At 26.9% G+C, this 13313-nt stretch overlaps 1 protein-coding gene and 1 long non-coding RNA gene across 5 annotated transcripts in view; one reads left to right on the top strand and one right to left on the bottom strand.

Moving 5' to 3' along the window:
• Nucleotides 1–188: 188 nt before the first annotated feature.
• LOC114125427 (melanopsin-B-like) overlaps nucleotides 189–13313 on the bottom strand; it is a 36497-nt gene continuing 23372 nt past the window's right edge. For 2 of the 4 annotated variants that reach the window (XM_050202900.1, XM_027989064.2), the window contains exons 3-6: nucleotides 12791–12878; nucleotides 2316–3112; nucleotides 2036–2166; nucleotides 189–1415 (exon numbers count right to left, since the gene is read on the bottom strand). In XM_050202900.1, coding sequence (XP_050058857.1) covers nucleotides 409–1415; nucleotides 2036–2166; nucleotides 2316–3064 — 1887 coding nt within the window. In that variant the 5' untranslated portion in view covers nucleotides 3065–3112; nucleotides 12791–12878 and the 3' untranslated portion in view covers nucleotides 189–408. The remainder of the gene's footprint in view (nucleotides 1416–2035; nucleotides 2167–2315; nucleotides 3113–12790; nucleotides 12879–13313) is intronic. The other 2 variants (XM_027989065.2, XM_027989063.2) reach the window with 1 other exon arrangement.
• Nucleotides 7413–8723, top strand: LOC126550779 (uncharacterized). The gene is made up of 4 exons (XR_007604806.1): nucleotides 7413–7879; nucleotides 8214–8308; nucleotides 8384–8420; nucleotides 8484–8723. It is a non-coding gene; the product is annotated as an uncharacterized LOC126550779 (long non-coding RNA).

The raw sequence follows: 13313 nt of genomic DNA, 5'->3' as shown, positions 1-13313 counted from the left end.
AAGTATAAAACGCATGCAAATAAGTAATATTTGAAAGTACATAATTTTATATCAAGTGCACTTGACCGCGTGTTCAATTAACTTATTAATGAAAGATAAATATCATGGTTTACTATAAATCGAATGATAAATTGTCATGTGGTGATGGAGTGCACGTCAATATTTTATAATTCTACACCACAAACGCGTATAAATAAGCACCCAAATATATTTTACGATCATAACGAAAAACTTATGCGTAATTACATGTTCGTAAATTCTCCTTAAATACAAGTGTGAGATCAGATTATATAATATGTTTATACATAATATAATAATATATAGACTAGCATTTTAATCACAGCTTTTATCATTTAAAATCTTCAAATGTTCACTGCGGGCTCGTTGGCAAGCTCGACAAGAACGTTATCACTTATTGTTATCGTCTCCTGTAAGTTTAGCGTCTAGCATAATGCTGCTTTTAGACGTAGTCCGCGGGAGTTTGTACCAGCTGGGCGGCATGTACTTCAGACTCTCTTGCCTGGTGGGCGGGAATTTCGTCTCCAGCGCTTTGGTCTCTTCGGTTTTATGACTGGAAGTGGATCCTTGCCGTATCATCTTCTTGTCGTCCGGATCGATCACGACGATCACCTCTTCCACGCACTCGTCTTCGGAACTCGAAAGGTTCCTGTGAACGACGCCGCTCTTGTTGGAATGTGACTGACCCCCCCAACTCTTCTTCATACCGTAATCCCGCTCCAATTTCCTGGTTTTCTTCTTCGACATCAGCTTCGTCAGTTCGTTTTTGAATCGCGGGTGTGTGATGGCGTATATCCAAGGGTCCATGCAGCTAGCCGCCTTGCAGAATAACGCTGGGATCATTGAATTTAGTGGAGTGATGTAGTCTTTCTGATCGAATACGCCCAATAGGGCTATCATAGCGTATGGTGTCCACGATATGAACCACAGTAAGATAACCCCCACCACCACGTATCCCAGTCTTATCTCCGTCTTCCTCTTTTCTTCCTCCTGGCCAAACCGGCTAGCGGTCATTTCACTAGTCACCCAAACCGCCCTCAGTATTTTTACGTAACAGTATGAAATCGTGATGAATGGTATGCACCACGCCGCCGTAAAGAACACCAGGATGAATCCTTTTTCTTGGTTGTCGTCCGTCAGATAGTCAAAGCTGCAACTAGTCAGGTATCCTTCCGGTACGTATCGGTTGTACCCCAGGTCCATTACCGGTATGATAGAGAACAAGAACCCGTACATCCATATCAGGCCTATCCACACCCTGGCCCGCTGTTTGGTAGTTTTAACGGCCGCGTTAAGAGGGTGCACTATGACATAATACCGGTCCAACGATATGGCGGCTAACGTCATGATGGACACAGTTCCCGTCAAACCACCAAAAAATCCGTATATCTGACAGCCTACAAAGGTAAAATCCAAAATCTTAAGTTAAATATCAATTAATAATATCGCTTTGTTACGAATACAGTAGAAACCAGTTATAGTGACAAATTGAGCTTAATAACGATAAATTGAAGTCTCGGGGATAATTTATACTTTTATAGATTATTAAGATACCTATCTAATGACTATGAAAATACTATGACAGTTCTTGCAAATATATTTTATCTATATTGACTGAATTACATTCATCGTTGTTTCATAATTTTTCCGTCAGTGAACTTCATGTACTTGATCGTAGTTAACGAGTGAAGTTAACATATTTCAGAATTATTTGACTATGAATATCGTAAATTAAAAAATTAGAAAAAATGCACTACTTTTGGTTTTTATATAAAAAAGTGTTTATGAGTAAACATATTTTAATAACTGTATGTATATTATGCAATAATTATCATTCAAATACTTTTAATTTTACTTAAATATTACTATAATATTTAATAATAAAAATACAACAAATAATATTATAAATATCTAATGTATTATAAGTAGATTTTTAAAATTGTTGCTTTTAATGACTTATAAATCATTATATTATACAGTTTCTATTGTATATATTTTATTTTTCACATCGTCTTACCCAATTTTCCTAGTGTAGGGCCCTGGTAATAACTGTTATAGATAAATACTGGTGTTTTCGCTAGCATAATGAAATCGCTGACCGCCAAATTCATAATTAACACGTTGGCAGGCGTTTGCAACGATTTACATCTGAAAAAAAAACAACGAGTTATAAGTTATAACTCATATAATAATGCAAAGTTTGTTTAAACATATTATATTTGGTGATATCGTATTTTATATACAACTAATATACTGTGTATGAGTGTATGTATTATATAGTGTAGCTTATAACTAACTTGATGTACATGAAAATCACTAGTGCGTTCCCAAAACAACCGAGCACCATGATGACGGCGTACAACGATCCGAGAACGTAGTGTGACGTAGCATTGGGTGGTTCGAATTTGAACCAATGAATGTTAATTAACTTTATGTAATCGTCTGTGTAGAACCCATGTTCCTTCCACTTATTGATTGGATATTTAGTTTTGAAGTCCGGCATGACTACGATCTCGTCCGTGTGATTCGAGGTGTTGACATTGGGCGTTTTTTGCGCAGCATCGCTCAGTCGTTTGTCGGGCTTTGGCCAAATCGTAACGTCATGGTAGTTTAAATTATTTTTCTGTACGGATTTCGTAGGTTTCGTGACACTGAGTGGCGACTTAGTTGTAGCAGCAACGGATTTCGGGGGTTTTGGTTTTGGAGTGGTTGTAATTTTTGTCTTGGTAAGGTTAGCGTTCGTTATGTTTGTCGTGGTTAAGTTTTTATTTAAAACGATTGCCAATCGTTTTGAAACATTTTTTACTGCCGTTGAATCATGGAATGTTAAACTATTAATACTATCTGATTTGAAGCGCCAATCGTGTGTTGGGTTCGGAACTTGGATTTGTTGCCACACTACAGATGGAACTTCGGTATTGACACTTGCAGGTAATTCGACAGTTGTTAGGAAACTAGTTTCAGTTTTAACAATACTTTTACAAAAGGTAAATGTATTAAAGACAATACAACTTATGCATAGGAAAATGCGTAGAAATAATACCATGATTTGAATTTGTAACCTTAAAGCTTCACATCTATGTATTCATACTTACTGAAAATAAATAAAAATTATTAAATTAGTAAATTTGCAGAATAACGAAAATTTGAATAATATATAGTTGGTATATACGTTATAATATTTAAATATTTTTGTTTAATTATATAGGTACTAATAAAATTAACGATTTTAAAGTAAAATAATCCCTAACATTTTTACTTAATGATGTATTATTGTACTTAAGACATTTAAATTTTAGAAAATGATAGCTATAATAATATATCGTAAACAATTTAGAAATGTAAAAAATAAATATTAATTATGTGATTTATGTTGATATCAAAATAAAAATATATTTGAAAAATTGTCTTTTAGTATTGAGTATAAATTCTTTGTTCAAATAGTTATATTAATTACCTATCAAAAACTTGTCGATTTAAAATTGAATAGCCATAACATTTTATAATACACTTTACAAATAGATTGTCTTAGTGCCATGACGAATGCATAAAAAAAGTAAAAATTATGGATTATAACTTATTATAAATAATACAAAGTGCTAGATTAGATTATATTAATGATTATGAGAATACAAAAAATGTCGAAACAAATCCGCCCATTATAGAAAGTTTACTTAAAATGATGTATGTACCTATCACGTATGTACCTACCTAAGATTTAAGTACTTTAAGTTGTTTAAAACTTTCTTCACTATTGTATACATACATTATAGCATTATATTATTCGGTTGAGAAACTAAACAAACACAACCATTCTTCGTCGGTGTTTAACATTGTATCTGAAGGGGATATATCCGAAATTACTTTGCTAGTTACACGTGACCACGTTGTATGAAATGTGGTGAGAAACACTGGAATCCGATTTACATTTATCCATCATAATATATACAAGAGAACTTTGAGTTTTATACAAATTATGAGTATTTTTTAAAAGTATGTAAATATGACAAATCATTGTGAAATCGTATATTAGGATGTATGAAATAGTTATATTGCACCTTCATTATTTAAGCAACATATACTATCAAGCACTGAGGACAATAAACACAACACAAAATATTTTATATTGTATTGCAGCCATATTCATAAAAGTACTAAGCCCGATGCTCAGTATTGGAATTTGAATTCCTAACCTAATTGGAGTGATTTTTTAGCTTTCATCAATAATTATATTATTATACTAATAAAAATTACAATCCTACAGGAAACATGAATAAAGTAGAGATTAGAAGAAAGAAATAATCATACATTATTATATGTAAGTTATGGATTTATTGAGTATTTTTGTAATATTATATAGAAATCAAGGATTTGATTTATCTTAAAATAATGTTTTTTTTTTTTTAAATAATAATAAGTTTTTTTATACGTTTGTGTGAATACTTTTTTCGTGATAAAGGGTCGATTTAATAATAGATGTCAATAGTGTTGTATCTCAATTAAAATTTGTTTATACATCATAAGCATATTAAGTTGTAATTTTTGATATTTTTTTATACTTTCTTAAAGCAAGGATGAAAAACTGCTTACAACGAAAGTCAATACAACCATTCTTATTGTGGAACTAGATATTCGTTATTGAACAATACTATTCGTTACTATTCAGTATTGCTATAATAAATTTTCATTAACTATGATTTACGTTATAAAGCAAACTTTAAAATAATATAATATACAGCGAAGCTACACCAAAAATCGGACTCCACGGGGAATACAAGCAAAAAGTTTAAGAGGTATAATCATATTTATTTATTGGACATCAATATTAAATCATGAAATATGATTATTGAACTTATTTTTTTTTTTTAAACAGTTTTATTCTATAATAATATTGTAAATATAGAAGTATACACTATTACACTTTGCAGGAAAAAGACATGCTGAAAAAATCAATTCAGAGAAAAGCAAGAATGAAATATGTCAATAATTACACCCACTCACTACACATTTACTTTGCTAACTAAATTGATTTAATATCATGTAAGTAGGTTTATATTATCTATCATCTACATTTAGCTATAAAAACTATGCCACGTACCTATTATTGCATACTATACTAATTTACGTAATGTATTTGTTCCCTTTATTTATATTCAATATTATAAATTAATACATCACGTACTATAAGATATTTATTGTATAGTTGAATTATTACTCAAAAGAAAAAATTTTAAATTAATAAGATGTATACATCTATTATAATACCTATTATAATAGGTAGTTGAAAAGTTATTAAGTTTATAATAATAAAGTTATATGTTTAAATAATACTTTTCAATAAACTCACATGCTTAACATGACGTAGACATGTAATTCTATTGTTATGTAATAAAATGAATAATATTAACAAAAATAACATTTTAATTAATTTTTATACTATATAAGTAATCTTAGGCTTATTTTACTTAATTTAATTCTATTATATTAAGAATATTAAAAAAAAAATGGAGTTCTAAGGATGCTTTATTTTAATCTCCTGATTTATTTAAATTTGCATTTATACGTAATAATAATTATTAAAATAAATTATACTACTTTTATACTCATCAAGTCTTATAACAGAACTTGATGAAACTTTGACTTATTGTCTTAAAATCGATTAATATTAATCAACGTCTAACATCTTATTTGTATAAATATAATTATTGGAAACATAACAATGTTGGTTGCAGTATTCTCATACACATTATATACAAGTATTTCAAGTATTTGATAAACATTATAGTATTATAGTAAAACAATTCTCTGCCACCAAAACACAAAGACTCAATTTACCCGAATTCTACAACGGAGATCATTATGAAAATTAATTCAGACGGCAAAGTTATAACTTTCATGTACCATCACAGCTAGTGTTTGGTAAGCAATTTCAAATTTACTTGTAATTAAAATATAAAAAAACATATCTGGTAGTAGGTGATGGTAAAGTGCACTTGTCTCACTTTGTAAACAACAGTTTTCTGATACACAAGCATACACACATACATATAATTATGTTTTTATATTTTATACATAATTAAGTGATAATCTTTTAATTTTATCGAGTTTGGGTGGTGTACATTCATCAGTAGTGCGTATATATATGCAATTTTATTGATGATACTCATCTAACCATGTTTCGAGTTCACTTATGTACTTGTAATTTGTCAATATTTCACATTAATGATTAAATAATGAATTTATGAATAGACAGCATATCTAAGAACAATTTGAAGATATTTTTTAAAATTCACGAGACGTTTAAATAATATGCTTTATATAGGCAAGTCGAATATATAACATACGTATTTTATAATTTATGTGTATACTGTAGGCAGAGTCGTTAGGCATTCTTAAGATAAAGGTGGCGTTTTGGGATTGAAAAATGTGAAGTGGTACCTCACTTAAAAGTTAGAAAACAAAAGTATAAGTATATTTTCTCCAAATATTATATAACATTTATTATTTCTTTAATTTGTGTAATATATTATTTAACGATCAGAATTCTGTCACAGTAAAATGCAAAAAAATATATTCAATTTTAATACAATAATTATTGTATTGTTGTAGTTCCTATTTATACAGTTTACACATTTTATAAATATAGAGTAATATAGGATTATGGTTATCTATATTCTATATGACTGTAGTTCTGTAGGTAAAAACATTAATTATAAAATACAATACTATAAAAATAAGTGAGCACACGTATTCCATAGTGTCCATTCAATATTCTAAAATCTATTATAGGTAGACGGTAATAGGTACATGTTTACATACTAGTTTTTTTTTTCAGAGCACATTTTGTTTAGTTATTTGTACAGATAAAAGTATAAAACCACTGCGGTGTAGAACAAACATTTGTTCTGTATAATAGATTATGGTTTCATAGGTTAAAATAAATCACTTTATTTAACAATATTACCAATATAGTAATTTAATATTAAATTTTCCTTTTTTTCAATATACTATTAGTTGATAACTATAATGCTGAGATTTTAATGGCCTTAAAAAAATATAAAAATGACTAGAAAAGCTCAAAAAAACATTATAAAAATAATTTTTTGACTCGATTTTACTGATTGAAGATTATTAAACAGGAAATGTAAATTGTGGTTCTAAAATAAATCATGTTAGTTTTACCGTTGACATTGTCTAGATTCGTTATCTAGGTTTTGACATTTCAATTATTGTCCGAATAATATAATCTGTATTACGAGTACCTACTTCAAAGTCTATTATATTTATATAAAAATCATGTTGGCGTGTAAAAATATTAAAATACAATTTCAAATTCATATTAAATAAAAACTAGGATTAGATACACAAGAATACACATATATTTATTGGTTCGTATCAATTTTATTAGTTGCATGGAATGTAGAATTTCAAGTGCTAAATTAGTTCGATTTTAATTATTTAAATTTTGAAGTTTAAAAATTACGTAAAATCTTGAAATAATACTTTAAAATTTGGATGTAGTACGTAAAAATGCTTTGAAAAATGAAAAATGTCCTTAAGACCAAAAATTCCATAAAAAACAAAATAAAATTCGGAAATTGGAATATCCATTCAAAAGAACATGAACATATGATTTGTAGTAAAACTAGAAACGTAGTACCATGGTGACCATTGAGAATAATGCACTTTGCATTAAAATCCTGGTCCTATTATTTATCAGTTGTCACAAAATCGATTTCTTCGTTGTCCTTTCTGACTTTTTATCTGTAAGCACCATTTTAAACTAATTGCTTTTTACCTATATTGTTTTGGTAAATTCAAACGGGCTGCTGTGTAGAGTATTACTTGCATTCCAAAAAAGGTAACCTAACCTAACCTTACATAAGGTTTATATCGTATTCGTCACTAATCTTACATACATCAGTCATATGCTGTATATTAATATAAACTATTATATTTTATAAGTGCGCATTAAAATATACATACCAAATTTAATGGGAATTAAAATGAAATTATATTATGTAATGATTATATAGTTGGGTATTTAGTTAAAGTTTAATAATCGAAATTTTTGTATATTTTGTTAATAACTGTATAGCATATAATTATTAATATTACGTATATCCAAGATGCAAAAAGATGATTATATCGTATATACGCATATAATAAAGTGCATTAAAATAATCGATTTTTAGGACGTAAGTAATAAGCACCGCTCTTTCGATTTCGTAAACCGTTAAAATTGATGATCATCATAAGCATATCTGAATTTGGATGAATTCATATTTATGTAAGTATATTTAAATTGAATCAGCATTTTTTTTTTTAAAAAAAACACTGAGTTTTTTATGATTTTGTAATTCAGGTCACACGTTTTACAAATCAAAATACTCAAATGCCAAGTGCGTATATCTTGTTATAATTATTATGATAAAATATTTGTCACCATTTTCATTCTTATATAGAATTTTATATATTTAAATACGAAAATCTATACAGTAAAATTTCGAGATCTGAGATTTCAAGAGGGACATGTTGGTTACTATACACTAATGACCCAACCACATTTTTGCAAGTGCCAATTGTTAAGTAGTGAGAAGTTAGGCTTATTTTAATAAAATAACGAATACATAATAAATTATGAGCTTAATAATATTTTTTCAATTTTATTAAATTTCTCAATACATCTACAGTATAATATTAAAGAGATTGCTTGAAATAAAAACTAAACTGAGAATAATGTTTTAATGATATCCATGTATATATATATATATATTAAAATATATATGGTAACATTATTAGTACGTACAGCATAATTAAAATATTAATTTAGTAGGTATATAATATTGATTTTATAGTTCTGTTTTTAATATTCTCAACAAGTAAATTCTAATATTAGAATCGTCATAATTGGCATTTTTATTGGCTTTATTGGTATATATTTATCCATAAAAATTATATTATAATACAATATAGTAATTGTGTAAAAAAATTAGTTTTATTTAAAAAAAAATTAATTTATAATGGGCGTTAGCGCGATAATCAATATACATATATATATATATATATGGGACTGATATATTATATTAGATTTATGTTATTGGAACATTAAAATCAAGTTAAAATGTGTCAGTTGATTCATTTTGTAGTAAGGATCATGCATTAAATTGGAAACGAGAGTATATTTTTTATTTTATATCAATTTGAACGAAAGAAGCCTTCATGAACCTATACGACGAAAATGGACTATAGATTAAAAACCGAGTATACGTAGATATATTATGCATTTCTTTGTATAGTACTTCTTATTCACCGTAGTAAGATACGTTTATATAACCGATATGATTTTACCTATCTTTTACTGATGAAACTCTTTTGTTGATATTATTAAATTAAATAAATGTTAACAATATTAACGACAACGTAGAAAGATGTAATATAATAAAATTATTACGTTAGTTTGATGTCTGATGTAGGTACCGTTCCCAACTATATATAGATGTGGTGGTTAATACTAGAATAAGTAATTTTTAACTTTAATTATTTTCAGAGGTTTCTCAACAAATAAAAATTAATTTTATACATCAAAGGAAGTACTTCTAAGCTGTTTAAAAATATTTTCATTTAACCATTTTAAATCATTATAATGGCTACAGAATGCTTAAATGCATAATGTAATGTTATAACTATATAAAACATTATATCAATATTAATATAATACATTTTGTATTTCAACAGTTCTTTAATTTATTATGTTGATTGAAATATAAAATTATTATTTTAAGTTAATTTTTATATATTTTTCCATTTTTAATTTAATATTTCAATTATTCATATAAATATTTAATTGGAATTTTTAATTAATTAATTAAATACATTACTAAATACCTACCAAGGAAAATAATATCAAATAAATTATTACGAAAAAAATTTAAAAATTAATTTATCTGTTAAAATATAATAGGTATGTAAAAATGTTATTCTTGAAATTTTATATTTTTTAAATATTATCAGATAAACGCATTTTAATACCTATTTATTATTTATTCAATTCGATATTTGTATACCTCAGCGTTTTATTTAAAATACGTTTTAAATTTATTTATGTGTCTAATTATTAAAATAAAAGACTGGGTAACTCACTTTGCTAGATTGTAAATTCCGAGTGCACTTTAAATATTTAATTTAGTTAAAATTTTCGTTAAATTTCAAATATCTATTAAAAAAAAAAATTGTAGCTACGTATTTTTTGTATTTTTAAATTGTTAAAAGAATAACTCATAAAAGATAATATATTTCAAGATCTTTGAGTGACTATACATTTTTCATTAAGATTAATAGAAAAAAATTATAAACGACTATAAATAGTTTAAAATTAATCTTGGTGTTTTTAACATTTCATAAAACGAAAAAAATTCACTTATCGAGTCCGCACTATTAAAATATTAACATAAATACTCATAATTCGTAGGAGACAATGCGATATCGTCCTTATAATTTATATGACTTAAATAAGGTAAAAATTAACATTATAAATGTAAAAATGAGAAGTACTCTTAAAATTTATAAGAGAAATGATTTTAATACAAAAGAAAAATAAATTAGAGAAAAAACGCAGCTGTTATGCATTTAAAACAAATAACAATATTTAAATACCTGTGTATAAAGTTCATAAATTATCGCATAATTTTTTACCAATATATAAGACATTCAATTTCATCATTAAATTTATTTATTATTTTAAACAACAGTATTGTATATAATATAAATATTTATCAAATATTCTTCAAAATTTACATAAAAACATGAGTATTTAATAGAACCTAAAAATTGTTTTATTACAGATAGGTAGTCTTTAGAGACTGTGAAAATGGGATAGATGATGTTTTTCATGTTTGACGGGATTAAATCGGTATTGAAACGTGTGGACTTTTATTTAGTATATTATATCGTATTGATCTCAATTATTATGTAACTATTAAAACAACCCTGGACTCATTTCGTTTAAAAGGTTTTATTTGGTTTTAGTTCGTATGTTGCCGTACTCGCCAATGCAGTGCGCACGACCCACGGTAACAATAGGTATATTATGCAAGTCGTATGTAGCAAACTGTGACAAATGTAGTAAATACTGAAACACAGATCTTAGTTTAAATTAAGTATTGTTTTTTTTCTCATTCATCGAATCAAATAATGTCTAAACCTTAACTCAATCACGCACAATTCATCACTATCTATATATAATTTATATAAACATATATATATTATATATATAGGTATATATATATTATATTACATTTATAAGCTTGTAGCATTTGTTTTTTATGCTATTTAAATTATATTATGAACGTTATCCAGAAGCGTAAAATAAACTGTACTACCTGTTACAATATTGCATTCTTAAAACAGTGTCAGCTTAAAATTTGATACTCGTTATACATTTAGTTATCACTTATCAACTATATAGTATTTTTTTATTTGAAAAACAACGGTCGTCGAGTTCAGTTAAAATTTAGTTTTATTATATTGTATTTTACAGTAGCAAATTACGATTACGGTCGATAATCATTTAAGATAACTATATTATTACAATTGAATATAACATAAAATGGATCTGAAATTTCACATTTGTCAAAAGTATTTATTTGGATTGTTTTTTTTTTTTTTTTTATACTGATATTTTTAATGCATTTTATAAATTATTTTCTATTATTCTTGACAATAAAAAAATATCAGATTTTTCTGATTAAATTTTAGTAAATTTTATTAAAAATGACAGCAGATATCCACCGCACCTCTGGCAAAACCACCTTTGAATTTAGTCAAGGAATACCAATGAACCAAAATCATACCAACATCACTTCAATAATCAATTTATAATTATATTATTGAAGAACTCAAAGAACATTAAGCAGAAATTAAGTAAAAGCTACAATCAAATGGACAAAGCACGAATTAATTGCAGCTCTAAAGTCATCTCCAATTTTCAATTTTAGAACATCGAACACAAACACAGGAAAAAAAGTCCAGATTATTTATGAATGTTAGACTTTCAAGTTTAATTTTAAGGTACCTACTCATCATATAATATTACTATAAAAGTTTAATTAATTATACTTAACTATAGTTTTAAAATAATAAACTTGATTTTTATTCTACTAAAATTTATTTGTGCTTATGTGATATTTATTTATGCACTTAAAAGGGATTGTTTGGGTTATTTTTTGCACGTAAGTACAAACTAATATATTCGTACGTAGATTTGATTCATCCCATTTAGTTGTGCGAATACGATGGTGCTATATTATTACTGTGTGTATGAAAAACAAAGATTTACCATTTAAACATAGGTACATCATCGCTAGCATTAATCTACATTTATTTTGTATGACACAACACAATTTTAAAAATAAAGGTACATAACATATCACATGAATAGTAAATATTCGTTGTCATATAATATATAACATGGAAAACACAATATAACACAAAGACGTAGGTAATATAAATGTACCAATGTGAAATATCGCCTAGTTTCATGAATAGTAAGAACCTATATAATACATGTGGCTGTGTTTTTGACATACATTATGCAGCAATGAAGGGTATAATATATGCGGTTTAATATGCTCAAAACGTGCCATGTGTTATGTAAAATAAAATCTCTTCCGTTGGCAAGTGCGTATTGTTAAGCGTTTCTAAGGTTCAACAATATCATTAAAGGAGCACACAGCACGCACTTTAAAAACTCCATCGTAGAAAAAAAATTAACCTCCAAGTACTAGCAGGCTGATATTATGGACGAATTTAGATATTTTATTGATGGAGTAGGACCAGCGCTGCTTAACTTTCGTGGGTCCCTGAAAAAAATAAATCGTAACTCATGTAGGGTTTTGGAATATCATAAATACTTATACCCTAATAAGGTTTCTTACTATATAAGTGGGCTAATAGAATTTTTCCATTGAACAAAGTGGAAAAATACGATTGAGAACGCTCATTTTATATTTTTTCAGACGTTAACATAATATTTAATAATTTTTATTAAACGATCGGACATAATATTTAGTACTCGTCTCACTTGACTGATATTTCATTATTTGTTCAATAGTTCTGATTTTTTGAGTACTTTCTGAGAATTTATTGTAATTATTTAACAAAAGATAGTTTATAGCTTTTGGTTGAAAATGTTTTGATGAGTAAGTATATGAAAAATTGTTTTTAAGTAGGTATAACTTTAATTAGCTGTGTCTAATTTTTTATAAATTAATGATCTGAGGTTGAAAATTTTAGAG

Source organism: Aphis gossypii, chromosome 3 (assembly GCF_020184175.1).
Source record: "Aphis gossypii isolate Hap1 chromosome 3, ASM2018417v2, whole genome shotgun sequence".
Taxonomy (NCBI): Eukaryota; Metazoa; Arthropoda; class Insecta; order Hemiptera; family Aphididae; genus Aphis; species Aphis gossypii.
The sequence above is the reverse complement of the archived record's forward strand: the minus strand, read 5'-3'. Positions and strand labels throughout refer to the sequence as shown.